Source organism: Salvelinus alpinus, chromosome 20 (genome assembly GCF_045679555.1).
Source record: "Salvelinus alpinus chromosome 20, SLU_Salpinus.1, whole genome shotgun sequence".
NCBI lineage: Eukaryota > Metazoa > Chordata > Actinopteri > Salmoniformes > Salmonidae > Salvelinus > Salvelinus alpinus.
Genome location: NC_092105.1, coordinates 12,479,542 through 12,505,906, shown reverse-complemented (window position 1 = coordinate 12,505,906; position 26,365 = coordinate 12,479,542). Strand labels below are relative to the sequence as shown.

Genomic DNA, 26,365 nt, shown 5'->3' with positions numbered 1-26,365 from the left:
CCCCACCCCTCCCCTCATTCCCAAACACGCTGCAGCCCCCCCTTCACCCACCCCTCCCCTACATTCCCAAACATGCTGCACCCCCCCCCCTTCTTCCCCCAACCCTCCATTTCCAAACAAGATGCAGCCCCTCTCCATTTCCAAACATGCTGCATCCCCCCCAACCTCCATTCTCAAACACGCTGCAGCCCCCCCTTCACCCACCCCTCCCCTACATTCCCAAACATGCTGCACCCCCCCCCCCTTCTTCCCCCAACCCTCCATTTCCAAACAAGATGCAGCCCCTCTCCATTTCCAAACATGCTGCATCCCCCCCAACCTCCATTCTCAAACACGCTGCACCCCCCACCCCCCTTCCCCTCCCCTCCATTCCCAAATACGCAGCAGAGTTAGCCTTTCTTCAGGCAAACGGGTTCTCCGATTTTAAGATGGAGGTCTCAACGTCAAGGCAGCCCCCCTTGCCATTCAAATGTTCTGTGTTGCTGTCGATGCTGTAGCAGCCCTGGACATCGGTGATGGACGAGGCTGTGTATGAGGCGGACCGCATGGCATCCGAGTGGGTCAAGGTGCTCCCGAACTGCATACGGTACTGGTTCCAATGTCTCCTCAGAACCCCTTGCACCTGCCAAGACACAATGTGGACCATAAGATTCAGTACACAGAAAATACATGAATAAAGTTAGCAATGAATTACTTTCATGAATGACTAAGACTGAATTAACCCGAATTGCAAGACCCTCCATGTATCTTCATTCAGTATTTGCCTCGCCATCTTCCAGTCATTTACAAGGACCATATTGACCCTTGTCCTCGCCATGCGTTTTGTGAAGCATGGCTGTCAAAGGAGATAAAGGGTCAAGCAAACCAAATCCAAACCCAAATTACTACTTTGGTACAAAACCCTCTCCAGCACTGCTGATACCACTCTGTGGACTGTCCCTTGACTGTCTCTGGATGCCTGCCAATGCTTTCATGATCTCTAGTCTGGGAGAATCCTCTCCAGAAACTCTAACACGCTCCCATGCAATGCTCTGGAAGGTCAACATCCCAAGATACATCCCCAGGTCAACTCCCGGGGAGGGTATGCAAAGAGGAAGTGTCCTAACCTCGGCGTATACACACAGGGGGCTGAGGACAAGGAGGTACAGGGGAGGAGAGGGTTGCAAAATTCCTGAAACAGTCCCAAAACTCCCAGTGAATAGGCTGGCAAGGGAATCATCCAACCCAGAATAATTTATCTGGGATTTCAGAAAACCTGATGGACATGATTGTGCGTGAGAAACGTACCTCTCCGTTGAAGAAGCAGAAGATGGTGGCCACCAGCAGCCCCTGAAAAAAAAATGTGTTGCCCAGTCAGGTGATAAATGCATCATCACTTCCCGAGGAGAATGTCTCAAGTTCTCAAACAGCAAAAAACAGTTGAGGCATTGGGCAGAATGCTGATTTTGCCACTTTCATGCATTTTGGCAGCTTTCGAGGAGCATGTAAAACAAGTGTGAGAGAGAGCGAAAGAGAGAGAGAGAGAGAGCGATAGAGAGAGAGACAGAGAGAGACAGAGAGAGACAGAGACAGAGACAAAGACGTTGTGTTGTATGATTTATTGAGCTGATTCAGCCTGGCCCCAGAACGCTCCGACTGCACCTCCCCATCATAAGCTGCAGCATTCGACCCTCCCCTCCCAGACAGTGACTTATGTTTTCCTTCCTGCCAGTCTTCCACAGGCCATGGGATAAAGATGCCGGAGCTGAAAGGCGTCGACCTGGTCTTCATAAATACTCACAAGCCAATAATAGGGAACACAGTGAGAGACGGCGGCTTCAGATTAATGTGTTTGATGCGCTTATAGTAACTCTGGACAAGAACATCTGCCAAGGGACTACGAACAACACACATATCCAATGCCATCAGAAACTATTCACACCCCTGGACTTTTTCCACTTTTTGTTGTATTACATTCTGAATGAAAAGTGAAACGTATTAAGTCAATAGATATTCAACCCGTTTGTTATAGAAAGACAAAATAAATTCAGGAGTAAAAATGTGCCTAACAAGTCACATAATAAGTTAAGTCTCTCTGTTCAATAATAGTGTTAACCATGATTTTTGATTGACTATCTCATCTTTCAACTCCACACATACAATTATCTGAAAGTTCCATCAGTCGAGCAGTGAATTTCAAACACAGATTCAACCACAAAAACCATGGAGGTTTTCCAAAGCCTCGCAAAGAAGTGCACCTCTTGGTAGATAAGTCAAAATAAAAAAGCAGACATTGAATATCCCTTTGAGCATGGTGAAGTTATTAATTACACATTGGAGGGTGTATCGATACAACCAGTCACTGCAAAGATACAGGCGTCCTTCCTAACTCAGTTGCCGGAGAGGAGGGAAACAGCTCAGGGATGTCACAATGAGGTCAATGATGACTTTAAAAAAGTTACAGAATTTAATGGCTGTGAGAACGCGTTTCCACTGCTCCAGAGTCCAATGGCGGCAAGCTTCACACAACTCCAGCCGACGCTTGGCATTGCACACGGTGATCTTAGGCTTGTTTGCGGCTGCTCGGCCATGAAAACTCATTTCATGAAGCTCCCAACGAACAGTTCTTGTGCTGACATTGTTTCCCGAGGCAGTTTGGAACTCGGTAGTGAGTGTTACAACCGAGGGCAGATGATTTTTACACGCTACGCGCTTAAGCACTTGGTGGTCCCGTTCTGTGAGCTTGTGTGGCCTACCACGTCACGGCTGAGCCGTTGTTGCTCCTAGATGTTTCCATTTCACAATAACAGTACTTACAGTTGACCGGGGCAGCTCTAGCAGGGAAGATATTTGAAGAACTGACTTTTGGGAAAGGTGGTATCCTATAACGGTGCCACAATGAGTCACTGAGCTCTACAGTAAGGCCATTCTACTGCCAATGTTTGTCTATGGAGATTGCATGGTTGTGTGCTCGATTTTATACACCTGTCAGCAACGGGTGTGGCTGAAATAGCTGAATCCACTAATTTGAAGGGATGTCCACATACCTGTGTATATATAGTGTATATATTTAATCACTTTTGAATTCAGGCTGTAACAACAACAAGTCAAGGGCTATGAATACTTTCTGATAGCATTTTACATAGAAATTCATTCTAACATCGGTAAACCTTGAAATGTATCATTTCACTGAGGCGGGGTAACTAGTAGAGAATAGATAGTCTTACCTGATAATGCATTAAGATGTGCATGATGTAGTCGTAGATCTCAGAGGAGACCCGTTCCTCTGGTTTGTAGGGCAACAGGACGTACTGGATGCCCAGGAGAGGCACAAGAATCAGGGTGGCGCGCACGGCCTTCATGTAGAGGCTGGACTCAGCCTGGTGGGTCACCTTCAACTTGGTGATCAGGACACGCACAATGTTCAACAGGAAGAACAGGTTCACCTTAAAAGAGAAGGAGAGAGAAAACTGACAAATTAGTCAGAATAATATTAGCAGTATAGAGGACATGCTTATCCAAAGGACCCGCAATCACCATACAGGAAAAATATAAGAAATAATGTTCAGGACTGTTAGCAACAGTGTGTTCACTTTTTGATGTTGAAAAATTGTGAATTATGGGTAATTCTTAAGTTTCTGAATCACTGATGTCGAGAGTGGATTCACAAAATCACCATTACACTTCTCGTATTGACCAAACAAGGAGAAAACATCAAATCAAATCAAATGTATTTTTTAAGCCATTTTTACATTAGCAGATGTGCTTTTACAGAAACCCAGCTTTAAACCCCAAACAGAAAGCAATGCAGATGTAGAAGCACAGTGACTAGGAAAAACTCCCTAGAAAGTCAGGAACCTAGGAAGAAACCTAGAGAGGAACCAGGCTCCGAGGGGTGGCCAGTCCTCTTTTGGCTGTGCTGGGTAGAGATTATAAGAGTACATGGAAATTATGAAGGCATGATCGTTCTTCAAGATGTTCATAGATGACCAGCAGGGTCAAATAATAATAACAGTGGTTGTAGAGGGTGCAACAGGTCAGCACCTCAGGAGTAAATGTTAGTTTTCAGAGGTCGAGACAGCAGGTGCGGTAGAGAGAGAGAGAGAGAGAGGGGGAGAGAGAGAGGGTCGAAAACAGCAGGTCCGGGGCAAGGTAGCACGTCGGGCGAACAGGTCAGTGTTCCATAGCTGCAGGCAGAACAGTTGAAACTGGAGTAGCAGCACGACAAGGTAGCACATTATGCAGAAGTCCTCAAAATATAGAAACATCAGCACATCTGATAAGACAATGCAGCTGTGTACCAGATTGGACCCTCAGATAATAATTTGCCGGTTTCCTTTGAAGGGTGACCAGTGACATGTTGTTCTGCCAAATGACTCATGAGCGGGTCAGTCCACAGAGGGACCAACCGTTGAGGCCAAACTGCAGGGAAAAAATAACTACTGGATATAAGAGCAACGTCAACTCACCATCATTACGACCAGGAATACGACTTTCCCGAAGCAGATCCTCTGTTTTGCCAACCACCCAGGACAATGGATCGGATCCCAGCTGGCGAACCAAAACAACGACGCCGTAAAAGGGGTAGACGAAGCGCTCTTCTGATCAAGCTCCGGAGACGGGCACATCGCGCACCACTCCCTAGCATACTACTCGCCAATGTCCAGTCTCTTGACAACAAGGTTGATGAAATCCGAGCAAGGGTAGCATTCCAGAGAGACATAAGAGACTGTAACGTTCTTTGCTTCACGGAAACATGGCTCACTCGAGACACGCTATCGGAGTCGGTACAGCCACCTGGTTTCTTCACGCATCGCACCGACAGAAACAAGCATCTTTCTGGTAAGAAGAGGGGATGGTATGCCTTATGATTAACGAGACGTGGTGTGATCATAACAACATACAGGAACTCAAGTCCTTCTGTTCACCTGACTTAGAATTCCTCACAATCAAATATCGACCACATTATCTACCATGGGAATTATCTTTGATTATAATCACAGCCGTATATATTCCCCCCCAAGCAGACACATCGATGGCCCTGAACGAACTTTATTTGACTCTATGTAAACTAGAAACCACATATCCTGAGGCTGCATTCATTGTTGCTGGGGATTTTAACAAGGCTAATCTGAAAACAAGACTCCCTAAATTCTATCAGCATATCCATTGTGCTACCAGGGCTGGTAAAACCCTAGATCATTGTTATTCTAACTTCCGCGACGCATATAAGGCCCTCCCCCACCCTCCTTTCGGAAAAGGTGACCACGACTCCATTTTGTTGCTCCCTGCCTATAGACAGAGACTAAAACAGGAAGCTCTCGCGCTCAGATCTGTTCAACGCTGGTCCGACCAATCTGATCCCACGCTTCAAGATCGCTTCGATCACGTGGATTGGGATATGTTCCGCATTGCGTCAAACAACAACATTGACGAATACGCTGATTCGGTGAGCGAGTTTATTAGCAAGTGCATCGGCGATGTCGTACCCACAGCAACTATTAAAACATTACCAAACCAGAAACCGTGCATTGATGGCAGCATTCACGCGAAACTGAAAGCGCGAACCACTGCTTTTAACCAGGGCAAGGTGACCGGAAACATGACCGAATACAAACAGTGTAGCTATTCCCTCAGCAAGGCAATCAAACAAGCTAAGCATCAGTATAGAGACAAAGCAGAGTCGCAATTCAACGGCTCAGACACAAGAGGTATGTGGAAGGGTCTACAGTCAATCACGGATTACAAAAAGAAAACCAGGCCCGTCGCGGACCAGGATGTCTTGCTCCCAGACAGACTAAACAACTTCTTGCTCGCTTTGAGGACAATACAGTGCCACTGACACGGCCCGCTACCAAAACCTGCAGACTCTCCTTCACTGCAGCTGACGTGAGTAAAACATTTAAACGTTTTAACCCTCGCAAGGCTGCAAGCCCAGACAGCATCCCCAGCCGCGTCCTCAGAGCATGCGCAGACCAGCTGGCTGGTGTGTTTACGGACATATTCAATCATCCTTATCCCAGTCTGTTGTTCCCACATGCTTCAAGAGGGCCACCATTGTTCCTGTTCCTAAGAAAGCTAAGGTAACTGAGCTAAACAACTACCGCCCAGTAGCACTCACTTCCGTCATCATGAAGTGCTTTGAGAGACTAGTCAAGGACCATATCACCTCCACCTGACACCTTAGACCCACTCTAATTTGCTTACCGCCCCAATAGGTCCACAGACGACGCAATCGCAACCACACTGCACACTGCCCTAACCCATCTGGACAAGAGGAATACCTATGTGAGAATGCTGTTCATCGACTACAGCTCAGCATTTAACACCATAGTACCCTCCAAACTCGTCATCAAGCTCGAGACCCTGGGTCTCGACCCCGCCCTGTGCAACTGGGTACTGGACTTCCTGACGGGCCGCCCCCAGGTGGTGAGGGTAGGTAACAACATCTTCACCCCGCTGATCCTCAACACTGGGGCTCCACAAGGGTGTGTTCTGAGCCCTCTCCTGTACTCCCTGTTCACCCACGACTGCCTGGCCATGCACGCTTCCAACTCAATCATCAAGTTTGCAGACGACACTAGAGTGGTAGGCTTGATTACCAACAAAGACGAGATGGCCTACAGGGAGGAGGTGAGGGCCCTTGGAGTGTGGTGTCAGGAAAATAACCTCACACTCAATGTCAACAAAACAAAGGAGATGATCATAGACTTCAGGAAACAGCAGAGGGAGCACCCCCCTATCCACATCGACGGGACAGTAGCCTATGCCGTTCGGTACCATCACTCATTCATATATCTTTATGTACATATTCTTTATCCCTTTACACTTGTGGGTATAAGGTAGTAGTTGTGGAACTGTTAGGTTAGATTACTCGTTGGTTATTACTGCATTGTCGGAACTAGAAGCACAAGCATTTCGCTACACTCGCATTAACATCTGCTAACCATGTGTATGTGACAAATAAAATGTGATTTGATTTGATTTCAATTAAAGGGATAGTTCTGTGAAATTATTTACGTAGATATTACTTGGCCAATTTAACAAAACTAAACTGTGAATTTCAGTCTCTCCTTGTCCATAGGCTGCTTTCAAGGTAAGGAAACTAAATATGTAATTTCACTGAACTATCCCTTTCAAATTAAAACAACATTCTGGTACACTGCAACCTCTTTTTATCCAAGATTGCACTCAACAGTCGCCAGAATATAGTTTTTAAAATGCATCAACCTAATTGTATTACAGACTTACCAACAGAGCAGCGCAGATGGGCCCATGGATTATGTAGAGGAGTGAAGTGTTGGAGCTTATCCAACAACTGTAGGAGGGAGAGAGACGAATCAGGCATTCAGGGTCTGCCACCTTCTTTTATTGTTGAAATTCGATTTAAAAGGAGATGCTTACAGGAAAAATATTAATAAAAAATGTCATTGAAAGCACTAGAAAGCAATCGATACAGGGTAGGGAATACTGGTAGCTGTCATAGAAACTAATGACAAGAAATAGGCATTATGCTGTATGAATAGCTTGTAGTTTGAGGAATGATCAATTCAATGAAAACAATTAAGGGAAAAAGCGTTGAAAGTAACTCACTTGTCATTGTAGTAGTAACTGCGAGCGATCGCATGTATAGATGCTGGAATTAGAGGAAAGCCTGAAAAACAACAACAGACATCCTTTGTTAGTGACAAACAATGCTATTTCCATGAAATAACATCAAACTTCATATCCTATAAGGGATATGACGTTATCCCCAAAATCTACCCCACCCATGGAGATAGTACCACATCCCCCAAAAACCTACCCCAACCGAGGAGATAGTACCACATCCCCCAAAAACCTACCCCAACCGAGGAGATAGTACCACATCCCCCAAAAACCTACCCCAACCGAGGAGATAGTACCACATCCCCCAAAAACCTACCCCAGCCGAGGAGATAGTACCACATCAAGTGCTGTTTCTCAGCGAACACGGCAACAACGATAAGGGTGTGCAGGTATATCCCTTCACAGAGCATCCAGAAGTAGTTGCAGCCGAACAGATAAAGATGGATGAACACGGACACTTTACAGCTTGTCTAGAAAGAGGAACATGGGGTGAAATTTAGGGCTGGCCCCACAATATACGACATCATCAACATCTTTAGGTGCCGAAAACATATCTATTGCGATTCTCACTATTCTATATGTATTTTCGATTCGATACTGTGATTTTATTGTGATTTGATGATCCTAACATATTGCTCATAAAGTCTGCCACAGAGAGACAAGCGAGAGCATGAGAAAAGTAGTTTTGATCAGTCATGGAAATAAAAGTGCTGAAAACACACTGGCTTACGATTTAAAAAGAAGATGGAGAACAAGATACAGTATATAAAATAGCAGAGTTTTGACTGGTGCTAGCTAACGCTACCTAGCTAACGCTACCTAGCTAACGCAAAAATAAGTACTATCAATTTGGATCTACGTCATGTAGTTTTTCTGGGCTAAATATCGAATTGAATATCTATAAATGCAGCAGCAAATTAGCAGTGTGTGTCCTACCGTTACATTGGTGTGTGGCTATATGATATACATTACATAGTATAATATAGATATACAATTATTTATATTTATATACAAACACATGTTATCTACCACCCACCTACCTACCTACCTACCTACCTACCTACCTACCTACCTACCTACCTACCTACCTACCTACCTACCTACCTACCTACCCACCCATCCATCCACCCACCCACCCACCCACCCATCCACCCACCCACCCATCCACCCATCCATCCATCCATCCATCCACCCATCCCTCCAACGATCCATAAACTCACAGGGTTTCTTTGTACCAGCTCCTGGTTATTCGCCACAGCGGTCAACCAGATGATGGTGATGACCGAGTTCAATACAAAGGAGAAGAAGAGGTTTTTGTGGAGAGTGACCCTTTGGCAACTTAAACTCCTACACGAAAGGGGGAAAGGAGTAGACGTTGTCATTGTGGAGTTAAAAACAGAAACACAAGGGGAAAAGGAGTAGACGTTGTCATTGTGGAGTTAAAAACAGAAACACAAGGGGAAAAGGAGTAGACGTTGTCATTGTGGAGTTAAAAACAGAAACACGAGGGGGAAAGGAGTAGACGTTGTCATTGTGGAGTTAAAAACAGAAACACGAGGGGAAAAGGAGTAGACGTTGTCATTGTGGAGTTAAAAACAGAAACACGAGGGGGAAAGGAGTAGACGTTGTCATTGTGGAGTTAAAAACAGAAACACGAGGGGGAAAGTGATTTGTATCAGCTATCTGTGAATAAAAACACACCGAGGAACAAAGCCTTTGAGTATTTCATTATTTAAATTGTTTGGTTAATTTATACTCACTTGAAATTGAAAAATATTCCCAGGGAAATGAATAGGGATATCAGTGACAAGCCGTGGCCAATGAGAGCCAAGTAGAATAAATTCATGGCAGTCTGGAAGAGAGTAGACACGATAAGCCTCATATTATCCTAGCATGTGTTAGCCTGGCTAACACCCTATTGCACTACATAATGCACTCAATAATCAATATAAAATGCCCTTGTTAGTTATAGTCAAATAGCCCTGATAATCACAGAGCAGAGAGCTCAAAGCCTTAGTCAAATACTATCTCCACATGTTTTTTTCAAATGCTGTATGTCCATTCAATCAAAATAACAATCTGCAAGTTTCTGTAGGAGGGCAAAATAACATTCCTCACATGCAGCAAGCAATTGTTTTTGAATTACTAGAACATCCATTTGATATTCTTTTGACAAAATATTGTGTAATTGAGAAGATGAATAAAAATGTTTCAGACAGTGACGTACCATTCTGCCTTCGCTAGTGTGCTCGTTGCATCGTGTGTAGTTAGTCCACGTTCGGTTGCTGTCGGGATGCAGAAACCAGTGTCCGTTCTCACTGCAGATTTTTGTCACCATTTCTGTAGAGCATTACATCAAAATGTAGGAGATGAAACTCTAACCACATCAGATACGGCCTTCAACATGCAGAGATCTGAAGTTCATCTTCAAAACAGATCCTTTTTCAGAAAATGTCATCTTTCCTCTCAGTAATATAATTTGCAAGTGCTTTTAAAGTAACATAGTTTCTGAAGCCTCTGCGACTTTAGTTTCTGAAGCCTCTGGGACTTGAATTAAATAAAAAGGAAATGAAAAAAGGAAAAAAGAAAGGAATTTGATAAAAAAGGATGGGACTACCCCTCAAAATGGCCAAACTAGCCCGGAAGGAGGAAGGATCGCTGTGTCTGCCTCAAACCCAGTGTTTCTCAATGTTGATCCTGGAGGATCCACTGTATGTTGGATTTCACTAACAATGATATCACCCCATTAGACTAGAGGTGTAGAACTCCAGTCCTGGAGAGCCACATGACGTGCAGGCTTTTATTCCAGCCCAGCACTAATACACCAGATGAAACTGGTCCTGGTCCCGACTGATGAATATGATTAGGATTATTTGAAACAGATGTGTTAGTGCTGGGCTAGAAATAAACCCTGTGCTTTATTTATATCTGCTTGGTTCGAGGGAACCAATGAATTGGAACACCTTGAATCTGCTATTTTAGAATTATTCCAAAACAGAACATAACACGTGAAATAGCTGGAATGATTCAAAGTTACATTTTCTACATTTAATTCAGCAGTTTTTATGTGAGTTGCAGGTTGAAATGAAAACCTGCATAAAAGGTGGGTCCCCACTCCCCAGGAACTTTACCCCATGTCGGTGGGCACTTGGTGGGCTTTCGAGGGGCTCACCTGAGGGGTCAAAGTCCTGGAAGTAGTCAGGGCAGTGCTGCTCTGAAGTGAAGCCTGCCTCTGTGTCGTCCCAGCACAGCCACCCATCCCAGGTCCGGTTACACACTGGCCCTGCAGCATAGAAACCATCAGAGTTCAAATAAAGCACGTGTTCACATAAAGCAGGAGCACTGAGAGGTCACTGAGAGGACAAGAATCAACAGGTCACGTCAATCAATACGCAGTTGAAATCCATATGTGATATAAGTAAACATGTTGTTTGTTGACACCACACTCAGTAGTTATTAGAGACACCTGCTGATATATTGTGTTGCTAACGCTAACATCTTTATTTATTCTTGCCTACAAATCAGGTTAAATAGATTACGATTCTGCCAATGCTCCTAATTGTATGGTGGAAATGAGACATTACTGTAGATAACCCAGATATTGAAACATCCTACATCCCATATAACTATTTCCTGACTCTGTCTTCCATCCACCATAACATCAATTTTAGGAAAAAAAATGTTATGTTAAATATCAGCCAGGATGTGTTTCTACCCCTGCCTCTCTCACTATGTTAAATATCAGCCAGGATGTCTTTCTACCCCTGCCTCTCTCACTGTGTACTTTGTATCTCTTTCATCTAGTAGTCAGACTTTGTTTTTGACAACAGGGGTGGGATGTGTGTTTTAAAGCTTTGGATTGAAATTGACAATCCCCTGGCATGTGTTGACAATAATGCTTGACATAATTGAAGAGCTAGAAGATGTTTTTGAAGGGGAAAGTTATTTTTACTGACGGAGATGTGTCCAACCTTGGCAACCTCCCACACAAACACATTATTAAATACTGTACATATTGTAACACAATAGTTAAAAGCATTATTTGGCTAACGAGTGGCACAGCGGTCTAAGGCACTGCATCTCAGTGCTTGAAGCATCACTACAGACCCTGGTTTGAATCCAGGCTGTATCACAATCGGCTGTGATTGGCAGTCCCGTAGGGCGGCGCACAACTGGCTCAGCGTCGCCCGGGTTTGGCCGGTGTAGGCCGTCATTGTAAATAAGAATTTGTCTTTAAGTGACTTGCCTAGTTTAATTAAAAAAAAAAATATATATATAATTAAAAAGAAAAGAAAGGTAGCAAATGCACACAAATATCTGCACATGTTTTGGTCAGATAAATCAGGATTATGTTTAGAGTCTTTAAAAAGCTGTGGTATTGCACCTGTAGCGTTCCCTAACATTAAGTATGACTGAACATAGCTAACACTTCACATCTGTTCTGTCAGATGCTCCCTCTCTCTCCTGAAGCCTAGCCTTCTGCTGCTCCCCCTCCTCACTATTCCTTACCTCTCCTCACGCACTTACAACCACCACTCTCAGACAGACACCCTAGAGCCACACCTTTCTGTGTGGTAGGATTTCTAATTAGCCAAGACGCCAAGCGAACACCTCCTAGCTGATTGCCGGTGTGACTGCAATGCTAATCAGACACAACGCTAGTGGATTACCATCCAAATGAGAGGTTTACAGCACCTTGTGTAAATTACACCACAGCAACACTGATATATTGGCATTCCTCTCAGTCCCTCAGTCCCTCAGTACCTCAGGCTGGCTTAAGATGCACTGTCTCCTCACCTGCAGACTGGTTAATGTTAATGGTCTGGATACTAATAGACTGGTGGGATTATCACACCTTAGTCATTGACTACACAAAACAGATGATTTTTTTTATTCTTTTCCCTATCAAAGAGCTCCTCGTTGGACATCGGGTGCTCAACTCGAGGGCTTATGCAACATGAATCGATCCCAGTTAGGATTCAAACTCATGCATGAGCACAAGCACTCAGTAATCAAGTCATCGTACCCAATGGGCTGAAGATGTAGCCAATAACTATGATTTTTTTGGCGTCAGGCAAATTTTTTTTTTTATGTACATTATGTAGCAACCTAATTTTGCTAAAAGACAACTTTCTGATGCTCACCCCCCCCCCCCCCCCACCACACACACACATAATAATTCACCATGACCAACTATGCCAATGTAACAGTATAACTTTAAACCGTTCCCTCGCCCCGACACGGGCGCGAACCAGGGACCCTCTGCACACATGAACAACAGTCACCCTCGAAGCATCGTTACCCATCGCTCCACAAAAGCCGCAGCCCTTGCAGAGCAAGGGGAAACCCTACTTAAGTCTCAGAGCAAGTGACGTAACTGATTGAAATGCTAGTAGCGCGTACCCGCTAACTAGCTAGCCATTTCACATCCGTTACACTCACCCCCCTTTCAACCTCCTCCTTTTCCGCAGCAACCAGTGATCCGGGTCAACAGCATCAATGTAACAGTTTAACTTTAAACCGTCCCCTCGCCCCGGGCGCGAACCAGGGACCCTCTGCACACATCGACAACAGTCACCCACGAAGCGTCGTTACCCATCGCTCCACAAAAGCCGCGGCCCTTGCAGAGCAAGGGGAAACCCTACTTAAGTCTCAGAGCAAGTGACGTAACTGATTGAAATGCTAGTAGCGCGTACCCGCTAACTAGCTAGCCATTTCACATCCGTTACACCAATGACAGAGGTGCCTGAAAGTAGGTAATTTCTGTTGTTTTTTTACCTATTTTGTTGTGGTCGTTATCCTTCATGATTTTCTGGTAGCACTCGAACTGGGCTGTCACAATCTTGTTCCTAGTGACTCCTATATCGTGGTAGACGTTCAGCTGTAGGTGCTGCTGGGTACTGTTCACCTCTGGGCTAGCCGCAACTAAGATCTGCAAGGAGAACCCATAACATCACATACCATACCATAACACATAGAATCACATCACATCACATACCATACCATAACACATAGCATCACATCACATCACATACCATACCATAACACATAGAATCACATCACATACCATACCATAACACATAGAATCACATCACATACCATACCATAACACATAGCATCACATCACATACCATACCATAACACATAGAATCACATCACATACCATACCATAACAAATAGCATCACATCACATGCCATACCATAACACATAGAATCACATCACATACCATACCATAACACATAGCATCACATCACATACCATACCATAACACATAGAATCACATCACATGCCATACCATAACACATAGAATCACATCACATGCCATACCACAAGGTAACATTGCATGGAGCGGCAGGTAGCCTAGTGGTTAGAGCGTTGGGCCAGTAACCGAAAGGTTGCTCGATCGAAACCCCGAGCTGACAAAGTAATAATCTGTCGTTCTGCCCCTGTTCTTAACTGACTTGCCTGGTTAAATAAAATACACTGCTTTTTTGCTGTCTGATATTTTTGTTCCAGATCAGTCTGCCAGTGTCCTGACCTATATGTTATTATATTGACCACTTGCTAATCATACAGGCACCTTATTGATTATTCATCAATGTAAACGTTCATTCACCAAAGTTATTTAGATTTTCCGCATAAAGAAATCACTAGAGCGAGAAAGGATACATACACCAATTAATGCTCCCAAACAACTATGGTGTTGTACTACGGAGCAGAGTATTAACATGGCACACATGTTATACAGTGTATGAATCTCCCCCACTGACACAGTAGACAATATGGTCCTGCACTTATGGGTGGGTGTGTGCGTGTCTGTGTGCATGTGTGTGTGTGTGCATGTATGTGTGTGTGTGTCTGTGTATGTGTGTGTAAATGTATGTGTGTGTGTATATGTATGTGTGTGTGTATATGTATGTGTGCGTGTAATGTGTATGTATGTATGTATGTATGTATGTGTGTGTGTGTGTGTGTGTGTGTGTGTGTGTGTGTGTGTGTGTGTGTGTGTGTGTGTGTGTGTGTGTGTGTGTGTGTGTGTGTGTGTGTGTGTGTGTGTGTGTGTGTGTGTGACAGAGAGAGCGACAGATAGAGATACAGAGTAAAGAGAGCAAAAGAGAGGGTAAAGAAAGTTAACTCTTGCCTCAGTAGCAGTGCCCAGTAGGAGACAGATGACCATCCAACAGTACCCAAAACAATCCATCTTCTTTTTTGGCATATCAAACGATCCACTCTTCTGGTTATTTATCCCTCTTTAATGACTATCGATCTGTTGAAAGGAAAAAAAGGCCATTGAAACACAGACTTACATTGTTATTTACACCATTAACTGTTTCTTAGTAAGAAGAGGGTTTGGACAGGGTTTCCCAGTATTTTCAGGTTTCCGCTCACAAAATCACAACTTTGTTGTATAAAAACAACAACATTGGATGTTCTAAGTCCACAACAATGCTTAAAACACATCGGGAGACCCATTTTGAGGTCTGAAAAAAATCGTAAAATTGTTGAATTCTGGGTGTAGTTACCCTTTAACTCAACTGGGCACCACCCAAAGACCGTTGTTTGGTTAGCTGAATTTCTGTTCATCTGATCGCAGAGTTTGCAAAACAAATAGCCACTGGGTCGATGCAAATAATCATGATATCATTCTAGCAGGAAAGCACAGGCTACTTTGTGATTTTTGGGAAAGCCTTTCCATCTACCAGCAGACGGTTATCATTAGCAAGTGACATACGCACGCACACACAGCACACTAAACACACAGACAGGGACGGGAGGTAGTCTAGCAGTTAAGAGAGTTGGGCCAGTAATCGAAAGGTCACTGGTTCGAATCCTCGAGCCAGCAAGATGGGAAAAAATCTGCCGTTCTGCCATTGAGCAAGGCAGTTAACTGCCAACAACTCATCCCCGGACATGGATGTTGATTAAGGCTGCTCCCTGCACCTCTCTGATTCAGAGGGGTTGGGTTAAATGTGGAAGACACATTTCAGTTGAATGCCTTCAGTTGTGCAAAGGGCTATCCCCCTTTCCTGTGCCGTTGCAGGAAAATATGATTTCCTACTAAGTTCAATACATTGTTGAATTCTATTCTATCTCTCTCTCTGTTTCTTTCCCTCAGCCCATAACTCAATCCTGTTTCTCTCTCTGGTTATCTCTATCCTGTTTCTCTCTCCCTCAGCACATAACTCTATCCTGTTTCTTAATCTGGTTCTCTCTCCCTCAGCACATAACTCTATCCTGTTTCTCAATCTGGTTATCTCTCCCTCAGCCCATAACTCAATCCTGTTTCTCAATCTGGTTCTCTCTCCCTCAGCCCATAACTCTATCCTGTTTCTCAATCTGGTTCTCTCTCCCTCAGCCCATAACTCTTGTGCGCTCTTAAAAGGGCATCCATTTAACATGAACATCACAGCAATCAACACCATTACATTTACATCACTCGTTCCCTCCAATATAAACACATACACCAGTGGCGGTCGTTGCCGTTGTATTCCTTCTCGCATCTATGCGCTCGCCTCTCACCTCTTCCCTTCGCTTGTGGACTTCAATGCACATCAGCTGTATGTGACCAGGCGAAAAAAACTTTCCACGGCAAACAGCTACACGCCGCCTACATCGTTGTCAACATTGTTAGCTAAAGTAACGTCATAGTCAGCAAAGCTAATAGAACTAACACGTTAGTAAACGCGCTACAATCCTGCAGTAACGTTACAATGTACAGTCAGTAAGCAGTTACACCGGCGGGACCGCGGGCAATAAATTAGTCAAACCAAAAAGCTTGACTTGGAAGAGTTCCAGTGTTGTGTTGGATAGTCATAGCCAGCTAGCTAACATAGCATCCCTCTGTTTGTGTGTTTCAGTAGGCTAAACTAGCTGGCTACATTTGCTAGCTAAGTAAGTGGAAAAAATAGACACACTCTCTCTTTCTCTCTCTATTTCTCTCTTGCTTCTCCTTCATTTTGGAAGAAATTAATTTGTAAGTTTATGGAAGGGGGTGAGAACCATGAGCCTCCTAGGTATTGTATTGAAGTCAGTGTACCAAAAGGAGAACGGAAGCTAGCTGTCCTCCGGCTACACCATGGTGCTACCCTACAGAGTGCTGTTGAGGCTACTGTTTACCTTTTTTGCAAACTAGTGTGTTTTAATCAATTATTTGGTGACATATGATTATATTTCGTATGGTTTTATCTAAAAAATTATAACTTTTTAAATGCTTTACAATTTAAATTTTTATGAAATTCACTGAGGAGGATGGTCCTCCTCTGAGGAGCCGCCACTGATGTACACCTATTTGCTCTCTACCTAAATCAAATGAACTCTCAAAGGAAGTGAGCGCTCTTGTCCCCCCTCCTCAGATTATTCCCAACCACGGACATCACATGGGCTCCGTAGTGCAGCTGTGGGCTGTGCTGTGCCATCACCATTACTTAAGGCAACAGAGCATGCATATGTACTCCAGTTCAGTTCTTATTGGACAGTTCTTTTTGGCCTAGAGGATGTACAGAGGGCACGGGGGACAGTGGAAAAACACCTGATCTCTAATATGTTCAAACTTTATTGACTTGGAGGCATTTTCCTTGTACATTTTCTCATCTTGGTGTAGTCCTGATGTATTTGTATATAGCTCAACACTGTGGCTGAAGACATATACAGTAAAACGCATGTGCTTGTCCACACAATCTTTGAGAAAAGTCTTTATATTGCTCTCTTTATATTTTGAAATTCACGTAGAGTATTTGCATTAACATTACATTTTGAAATTCCCAATGCATAGAGTTGACACAAGTCTTTGTCAGGTGCATCAGAACATCAGTCTCTTGGACGTTATTGTATATGAATCACGATTTAGAAGCGTCGCCCGGACACTTTGGACAGAAAAGCTTACAGATTGTCCCTTTTAGTATGAGTATTGTGGAATTTGTCAGGAAAGAGCCACAGAAGACTATGCATTTAAAAGCAGCATGGTAACGGTTTGAGGTTGCAGCACGGCTGGTGTATAGTTTAGAAGACACAATTCAAATGTGCACATGCCCCTCAGGTTGAACATGTTTGCTTTTCAAAATCAAGGGAAGATGAGGGAATTTCATTGTTAGCCAAATGTGGTTGCCGTATTGGCCTAGATAAGACTACATTTCTGCACAAACGTCATTTAGCAGACACTCTTATCCAGAGCAACTTACAGTAGTGAGTGCATACATTTTAATATTTGTTCATACTGGTCTAGCACTTACAAGCAATAATCCAGCTGATTACCAAGACATGCAGACATGTTTGCAGAGTCAGAGTTACTTATGATGCATCGGCTGAACGTTGACATCATTATTGCAGTAATGTTGCTATTTGGATAGCTGTTAGCAGACGTAACTATTGAAAAAGCAGTGAAGAGCATTCCTGACACACAAGCCTCCATTGTGTATACAACGGTTATAACAGAATATGTTAGCTAAATATGTGTCACGGCCGTCAACAGAAGTAGACCAAGGTGCAGCGTGGTGAGCGTACATATTCCTTTATTTATATGACGCCGACAAAAACAATAAACAATCCAAAAACAACCATGAAACTTCAGGGCTATGTGCCACAAACAAAGTTAACCTCCCACAAAGACAGGTGGGAAAAAGGGCTACCTAAGTATGGTTCTCAATCAGAGACAACGATAGACAGCTGTCCCTGATTGAGAACCCTACCCGGCCAAAACATAGAAATACAAATAATAGAACTAAAGAACATAGAATACCCACCCCAAATCACACCCTGACCAAACCAAATAGAGACATAAAAAGGCTCTCTAAGGTCAGGGCGTGGCAATATGTATGTTTATGGAAGGGTAGCTGTGCTACTTGAGTGGACGGGTTAAGTGAACTGAAATACACTTAATGGCCTAAAGGAGTAGGACATTTTTATCCTTCAAGTTGCATGGTTAATTCAATTAAACTGGAAGGCAATTGAGCCAGGAGAATAGGACATACAGCTGTGTAACGGCGTTCCTCTCTCTCTTCATACGAAGAGGAGGAGTAGTGATCGAACCAAGGCGCAGCAGGTTGTGAATACATAATGATTTATTAAATAAACAAAACGAACAAACACGAAAACGAACTATACTTGAAAAATGATACAAAATAACAAAACGAAAGTAGACAGACCTGAACAACGAACTTACATACAACGTGAAGAACGAAATGAACAGGAACAGACTACATGAAATGAACAAACCGTAAACAGTCCCGTATGGTGCAAACATCGACACAGACACAGGAGACAACCACCCACAAACAAACACTGTGAACAGCCTACCTAAATATGACTCTCAATTAGAGGAACGCCAAACACCTGCCTCCAATTGAGAGCCATACCAGGCAACCCTAAACCAACATAGAAACAGATAACATAGAATGCCCACCCAAACTCACGTCCTGACCAACTAACACACAAAACTAAACAGAAAACAGGTCAGGAACGTGACATAACCCCCCCCTCAAGATGCGTACTCCGAACGCATCACCAAAAAGTCCAGGGGAGGGTCTGGGTGGGCATCTGACCACGGTGGTGGCTTAGGCTCCGGGCGTGGTTCCCACCCCACCATCATCAATCCCCGCTTCCTTAGCCTCCCCACAATGACCACCCTCCAAATAACCCCACCTAAATTTAGGGGCAACACCAGAATCAAGGACAGCTCTGGGACAAGGTAGTTCAGGACATAGGGATAGCTCAGGACAGAGGGATAGCTTAGGAGAGAGAGGTAGCTCAGGATAAAGAGGTAGCTCAGGATAAAGGGGCAACTCCGGACTGAAGGGCAGCTCCGGACAGAGAGACAGCTCTGGACTGAGGGGCAGTTCTGAATTACTAGCCGCTTCTGGCTGAGGGACAGCTCATGGCTGACTGACGGCTCTGGACGCTCATGGCAGGCTGACGGCTCTGGACGCTCATGGCAGGCTGACGGCTCTGGACGCTCATGGCAGGCTGACGGCTCTGGACGCTCATGGCAGGCTGACGGCTCTGGACGCTCATGGCAGGCTGACGGCTCTGGACGCTCATGGCAGGCTGACGGCTCTGGACGCTCATGGCTGGCTGACGGCTCTGGACGCTCATGGCTCTCTGACGGCTCTGGCCGCTCATGGCTCTCTGACGGCTCTGGCTGCTCATGGCTCTCTGACGGCTCTGGCTGCTCATGGCTCTCTGACGGCTCTGGCTGCTCATGGCTCTCTGACGGCTCTGGCTGCTCATGGCTCGCTGACGGCTCTGGACGCTCATGGCAGGTTGACGGCTCTGGCTGCTCATGGCTCGCTGACGGCTCTGGCTGCTCATGGCTCGCTGACGGCTCTGGCTGCTCATGGCTCGCTGACGGCTCTGGCAGATCCTGTCTGGCTGGCGGCTCTGGCAGATCCTGTCTGGCTGGCGGCTCTGGCAGATCCTGTCTGGTTGGCGGCTCTGGCAGATCCTGTCTGGTTGGCGGCTCTGGCAGACCCTGTCTGACGGACGGCTCTAGCGGCTCCTGTCTGGCGGGCGGCTCTAGCGGCTCCTGTCTGGCGGACGGCTCTGTAGGCTCATGGCAGACGGGCGGCTTTGCAGGCTCATGGCAGACGGGCGGCTTTGCAGGCTCATTGCAGACGGGCGGCTCAGACGGCGCTGGGGAGACGGATGGCTCAGATGGCGCTGGGGAGACGGATGGCTCAGATGGCGCTGGGGAGACGGATGGCTCAGATGGCGCTGGGGAGACGGATGGCTCAGATAGCGCTGGGGAGACGGATGGCTCTGGCCGGATAAGGCGCACTGTAGACCTGGTGCGTGGTGCCGGAACTGGAGGCACGGGGCTAAGGACACGCACCTTCATACTAGTGCGGGGAGCAGGGACAGGGCACACTGAACTCTCAAAGCGTACTCTATACCTGGTGCGTGGTACCGGCACTGGTGGCACCGGGCTGAGGGCACGCACCTCAGGACTAGTACGGGGAGAAGTGACAGTGTGTACAGGACTTAGGAGACGCACAGGTGGCTTAGTGCGTGGGGCCGGAACTGGAGGCACCGAACTGGATACACGCACTATAGGGAGAGTGCGTGGAGGAGGAACAGGGCTCTGGAAATGCCCTGGTAGCCTAGTGCGTAGTGTAGGCACTGTAGGTACTAGGCTGGGGCGGGGAGGTGGCACCGGAAATACCGGACCGTGCAGGCGTACTGGCTCTCTTGAGCATTGAGCCTGCCCAACCTTACCTGGTTGAATGCTCCCGGTCGCCCGACCAGTGCGGGGAGGTGGAATAACCCGCACCGGGCTATGTAGGCGAACCGGGGAAACCATGCGTAAGGCAGGTGCCATGTATGCCGGCCCGAGGAGACGCACTGGAGACCAGACGCGTTGAGCCGGCCTCATGACACCTGGCTCAATGCCCAATCTAGCCCTACCAGTGCGGGGAGGTGGAATAACCCGCACCGGGCTATGCACACGTACAGGAGACACCGTGCGCTCTACTGCGTAACACGGTGTCTGCCCGTACTCCCGCTCTCCACGGTTAGCCTGGGAAGTGGGCGCAGGTCTCCTACCTGCCCTTGGCCCACAACCCCTTAGCCCCCCCCCAAGAAATTTTTGGGAGTTACTCACGGGCTTTTCGGGCTTCCGTGCAAGACGCGTCCCCTCATAACGCCTGTTCCCTTCTCCGGTTGCCTCTGTTCTCCTCAGTGCCTCCACCTGTTCCCATGGGAGGCGATCCCTTCCAGCCAGGATCTCCTCCCATGTGTAGCAACCTTTACCGTCCAATACATCGTCCCAAGTCCATTCCTCCTTCTTGCGCTGTCCCTTACTCCGTTTACACCGCTGCTTGGCTCTGGATTGGTGGGTGGTTCTGTAACGGCGTTCCTCTCTCTCTTCATACGAAGAGGAGGAGTAGTGATCGAACCAAGGCGCAGCAGGTTGTGAATACATAATGATTTATTAAATAAACAAAACGAACAAACACGAAAACGAACTATACTTGAAAAATGATACAAAATAACAAAACGAAAGTAGACAGACCTGAACAACGAACTTACATACAACGTGAAGAACGAAATGAACAGGAACAGACTACATGAAATGAACAAACCGTAAACAGTCCCGTATGGTGCAAACATCGACACAGACACAGGAGACAACCACCCACAAACAAACACTGTGAACAGCCTACCTAAATATGACTCTCAATTAGAGGAACGCCAAACACCTGCCTCCAATTGAGAGCCATACCAGGCAACCCTAAACCAACATAGAAACAGATAACATAGAATGCCCACCCAAACTCACGTCCTGACCAACTAACACACAAAACTAAACAGAAAACAGGTCAGGAACGTGACAAGCTGAGAGAAAAACATGACTGTTTGTATTCAAGAACATCCAGCCAGGGGGGCCTCTCGAGTGGAACAGTGTTCTAAGGCAGTGCTGAGGCGCCACTCCAGCCTGGGGTTCGATCACAGCCGGTCGTGACCGGGAGCCCCATAGGGAGGCCCCCTGGCTGGAAGTTCTTGAACACAAACAGCAATGTTTTTCTCTCGGTTGTTCATACTGGTCTAGCCAGGGGCTTTCTAGGGGCTTTCCTTGGCTCATCGCGGTCTAGCAACTCCTTGTAGATGGCTTGGCACCTGCAAGCTGACTTAGGTCGTCAGTCAAACGGTGTGTCCTCTGACTCATTGATACAGCTGACTTCCGAGATAGGCCAGCTGCAAAGTCAAAATTGGCCATAGGGCCTTTTGTAAAAATGTATGAAAACAAAAATGAGCTTTTTGGTCTCAATTTAACATTAGGGTTAGGAATTAGTTCTGCAGTCTGGTTAAGGTTAGGGTTTAGTATTGTGTAAAATCTGATTTTATGACTTTGTGGCTGTGCTAGATAGTGACTACCTGCAGAGCTGCCTCCAGAACAACATTCATGATGAAAAAAGCTAACCTGCAGAACTTTCCTGCAATGTAGGAAATGTAAAACTCATAGTGTATTTGAGGTTTAAAAAGGATTCTGAAATTTCTCATTTCCACTTTGAAATGTCAGACTTGATTTTCCCTTACGAAAAATGTATCAACCCCCACAATCCATTAATTACAATTCACCTAATTATTCAGATTTCCAGTTACAGCAGTATTCTTTTCCTGCTGTAGCAAACTGGCTCAAATTAAGATCCTACATCATACCTCTGCCTCAGAGCCCAACAATCATGAACATGGGTAACTTCACTTCATCCTGCGCTATGCTATCTAGATCCAAGCCAGGGGAATGAATGCCAGCCTCCCAAGTGTGCTTTGAGTTAAAAACCCATTACACCGGGGGAACGCTGGAACTGGATTTGTAAAACATTATGGCAACGTGCAAATTGGAAACAGACTGGAAACTATCAGCTGTACTGTCACAAGCTAATGGTCCTCGCTGCCAAATCCCCCAGCTGTATTGGAACGGCTGACTCCAGCCTTTTACAAACTGAGATTACAGTCAAGGATGGATCTGTCCAATGACAACATAGGCTTAAAACATATTACAGAATTCGGCTTAAAACATATTACAGAATTCATCCATGGTTTATTTGGATAGGATTTAGATATGCAGTGCTACTTCATGATACACATCCCAGTGGGTAAAACTTGGCAAAACTGATTAAAATGAAGTCAACCAGTTTTGCCCTCTGGGGTATCGACTCAGAGGTTTGTAGAAATGTGTTATCTTATCAGCAAACCATCTTACGATACCAATAGAGAAATACTTAGCTCTATGTGAAAAGTGGCTGTGAAACTTTTTACTGTGAAAGACAATATCTGCAAAAGCCATTCCCATTTCATTGTTGTTGTAATCTGGACATTCACAAAATATCTTTTGTGTATATATTTGTGTATATTTTCAAGACGAATTACCATGACGTTAACAATCCTAATGATATATCACTTTGTAAGACATTGAAAGGATTGTTCGAGATTGAGATGAAGAATATATTTTCAGAATGATTTAATGTTTATAGTAAATCTAAAAGTACAAATACAACCCACAGGAATAAGTAAAGTGCTTTAGGAGGACCACCCAGCCCTACCTATGAATCATGTTGCCATGGACTACAGCTATTATTTGCTATGGAAATAGCCACAATACCCTATGTCTGGCGCTGCACACTATAAGACAAATGGAGGAACACAAAGATGATGGATATACTGACAAGATACATGTCTCTCCGCCCTAACAATGGGCTGTCTAGCTCCCGCCTATCTTTTCTTTGGATTGGTGGATAGATCTCATCTTTGTAATCCTTTTTTGAATGTTCGATTTTATTTTATTTTTTATTTCACCTTTATTTAACCAGGTAGGCTAGTTGAGAACAAGTTCTCATTTACAACTGCGACCTGGCCAAGATAAAGCAAAGCAGTGTGAGCAGACAACAGCACAGAGTTACACATGGAGTAAACAATAAACAAGTCAATAACACAGTAGGAAAAATTAAATAATAATAAAAAATGAGTCTATATACATTGTGTGCAAAAGGCATGAGGAGGTAGGCAATAAATAGGCCATAGGAGCAAATAATTACAATTTAGCAGATTAACACTGGAGTGATAAATCATCAGATGATAATGTGCAAGTAGAGATACTGGTGTGCAAAAGAGCAGAAAAGTAAATAAATAAAAACAGTAAGGGGATGAGGTAGGTAAATTGGGTGGGCTGTTTACAGATGGACTATGTACAGCTGCAGCGATCAGTTAGCTGCTCAGATAGCAGATGTTTAAAGTTGGTGAGGGAAATACAAGTCTCCAACTTCAGCGATTTTTGCAATTAGTTCCAGTCACAGGCAGCAGAGAACTGGAAGGAAAGGCGGCCAAATGAGGTGTTGGCTTTTGGGATGATCAGTGAGATATACCTGCTGGAGTGCGTGCTACGGGTGGGTGTTGTTATCGTGACCAGTGAGCTGAGATAAGGCGGAGCTTTACCTAGCATGGACTTATAGATGACCTGGAGCCAGTGGGTCTGGCGACGAATATGTAGCGAGGGCCAGCCGACTAGAGCATACAGGTCGCAGTGGTGGGTGGTATAAGGTGTTTTAGTAACAAAACGGATGGCACTATGATAAACTGCATCTAGTTTGCTGAGTAGAGTATTGGCAGCTATTTTGTAGATGACATCGCCGAAGTCGAGGATCGGTAGGATAGTCAGTTTTACTAGGTTAAGTTTGGCGGCGTGAGTGAAGGAGGCTTTGTTGCGAAATAGAAAGCCGATTCTTGATTTGATTTTGGATTGGAGATATTTAATATGAGTCTGGAAGGAGTGTTGTTGATGAGTCTGATGAGTGTTGTTGATGTCAACCGCCTGTATTCAAAATAGAGAGATGCTATGCTACTAGCCTCATGCCATAAATATGCATAGTCATCTTGAGACAACTCCGATATAAAGTGTTTTTTCTCAAAGTTGCCAGGATGTATTAAATAGGGTGAAATTGCAGAATCAATTCTATTGTAATAAAATGAAACAGTAAAGATGATTTAATCGTGTGGAGTATCCAACCGTGTCCTTTCAATCCACTACATCTTCAGCTGCAACAGGATGTATTTTCTGTCTGAAACGCGGCCCACAGGGAAGGGCCTCAGCAAGTATCGGGTTGGTTATTTATCTACTTATTTATGTTTGTCTTGTACAGTATGTACGTCAGAGTAGTAGGCCAGGAAAGAGGTTAGTCACAAGGCCTTTGTCATGAAACAAACTTACTTCTTCTACATCTAAAGGCCCAGAGAGTTCGCTGAGAAATATGCAGAAAAGCTGTGAGTTCTCGCCCGCCGCCAGAAGCAAACAAAGGAACGATCCAGCGAGTGAGTAGCCTTTGCTTATCAACTCCATTGTCCGTCAATACGGTTGTGTGTTGTAAACATCCTACTGCCCTCACAGGATGTTTACGCCCCATCCTTTCCAAGTTCCTCTGAATGGCATTTAGAAAAGCCATTTATTTGACAATTTAGAGAACTCTCAAACATTGCACTCTTTTTCTCACAATATGAGCCGCTGCGATTACATTTATTGGTCAATAGCACACCAAACATAGACCAATCGCAAGGACACAAACATAGACATTGGCCAGATAGAATGCTTACATAATTCCCAATACTGTTTAAGAAATTCAAATAGTAAAATGGCAACTGGAGCACCTAGATAAGAGCTGTGTGTGTACATAAGAACAAAAACACTCTGCTGGCAAAATATCGTTCGTTTTTTATCTTTCTTTGTGAAATCATGCAGTATTCACTACAGATGGGTGTATTTTATGCTTCACATACTTCAAATGACTTCACGATTCACAAGTTTTAACATTGAGTTCAACAACTGTGTAGGAAGGATCGTTGGGGAGAGAGGGAGGAGGTTGTCTCATTGGTCAGTGCTGCAGTCAACATGCAGCTTTTAAACATTAAACTAGTGGCAGATGTCACATGGGAACTAGGGGAGGACTGACAGGCTTCTGGTTGCATTTAGGTCTGGAATAACCCAAAATAAACCTACTCCTGGGCCTATATTCATAAAGAGCCTCAGAGACGGAGTGCAGATTTAGGATCAGGACATCACAGTTAATTTATTATAATCTAAAAGGCAAAACTGTACCGAGATCCGCATTCCTACTCTGATACATTTTATGAATACAGGGCCAGGACAAAAAAAACATACTAATTGGAGAAGCTTAGTAGAGAGTAAGCTATCAGGTTTTCAGGTTTTCCTTCACTGCAGTACAAAGAGAAGTGGCACCTTATCTTTGACACAAGCATGGACTTTGATGAAAAGGTTTTTTCATTTTCTCCTGATAG

General features: G+C 44.8%; 1 protein-coding gene across 1 annotated transcript in view; it reads right to left on the bottom strand.

Moving 5' to 3' along the window:
- Window positions 1-362: 362 nt before the first annotated feature.
- The window catches only part of LOC139546311 (calcitonin gene-related peptide type 1 receptor-like), a 44,091-nt gene continuing 18,088 nt past the window's right edge, over window positions 363-26,365 (bottom strand). Inside the window, exons 2-13 of the mRNA XM_071354543.1 lie at window positions 14,730-14,855; window positions 13,366-13,519; window positions 10,760-10,870; window positions 9,815-9,927; window positions 9,348-9,439; window positions 8,808-8,934; window positions 7,904-8,057; window positions 7,573-7,633; window positions 7,231-7,297; window positions 3,207-3,425; window positions 1,288-1,329; window positions 363-622 (exon numbers count right to left, since the gene is read on the bottom strand). Coding sequence (XP_071210644.1) covers window positions 401-622; window positions 1,288-1,329; window positions 3,207-3,425; window positions 7,231-7,297; window positions 7,573-7,633; window positions 7,904-8,057; window positions 8,808-8,934; window positions 9,348-9,439; window positions 9,815-9,927; window positions 10,760-10,870; window positions 13,366-13,519; window positions 14,730-14,804 — 1,437 coding nt within the window. The 5' untranslated portion in view covers window positions 14,805-14,855 and the 3' untranslated portion in view covers window positions 363-400. The remainder of the gene's footprint in view (window positions 623-1,287; window positions 1,330-3,206; window positions 3,426-7,230; window positions 7,298-7,572; window positions 7,634-7,903; window positions 8,058-8,807; window positions 8,935-9,347; window positions 9,440-9,814; window positions 9,928-10,759; window positions 10,871-13,365; window positions 13,520-14,729; window positions 14,856-26,365) is intronic.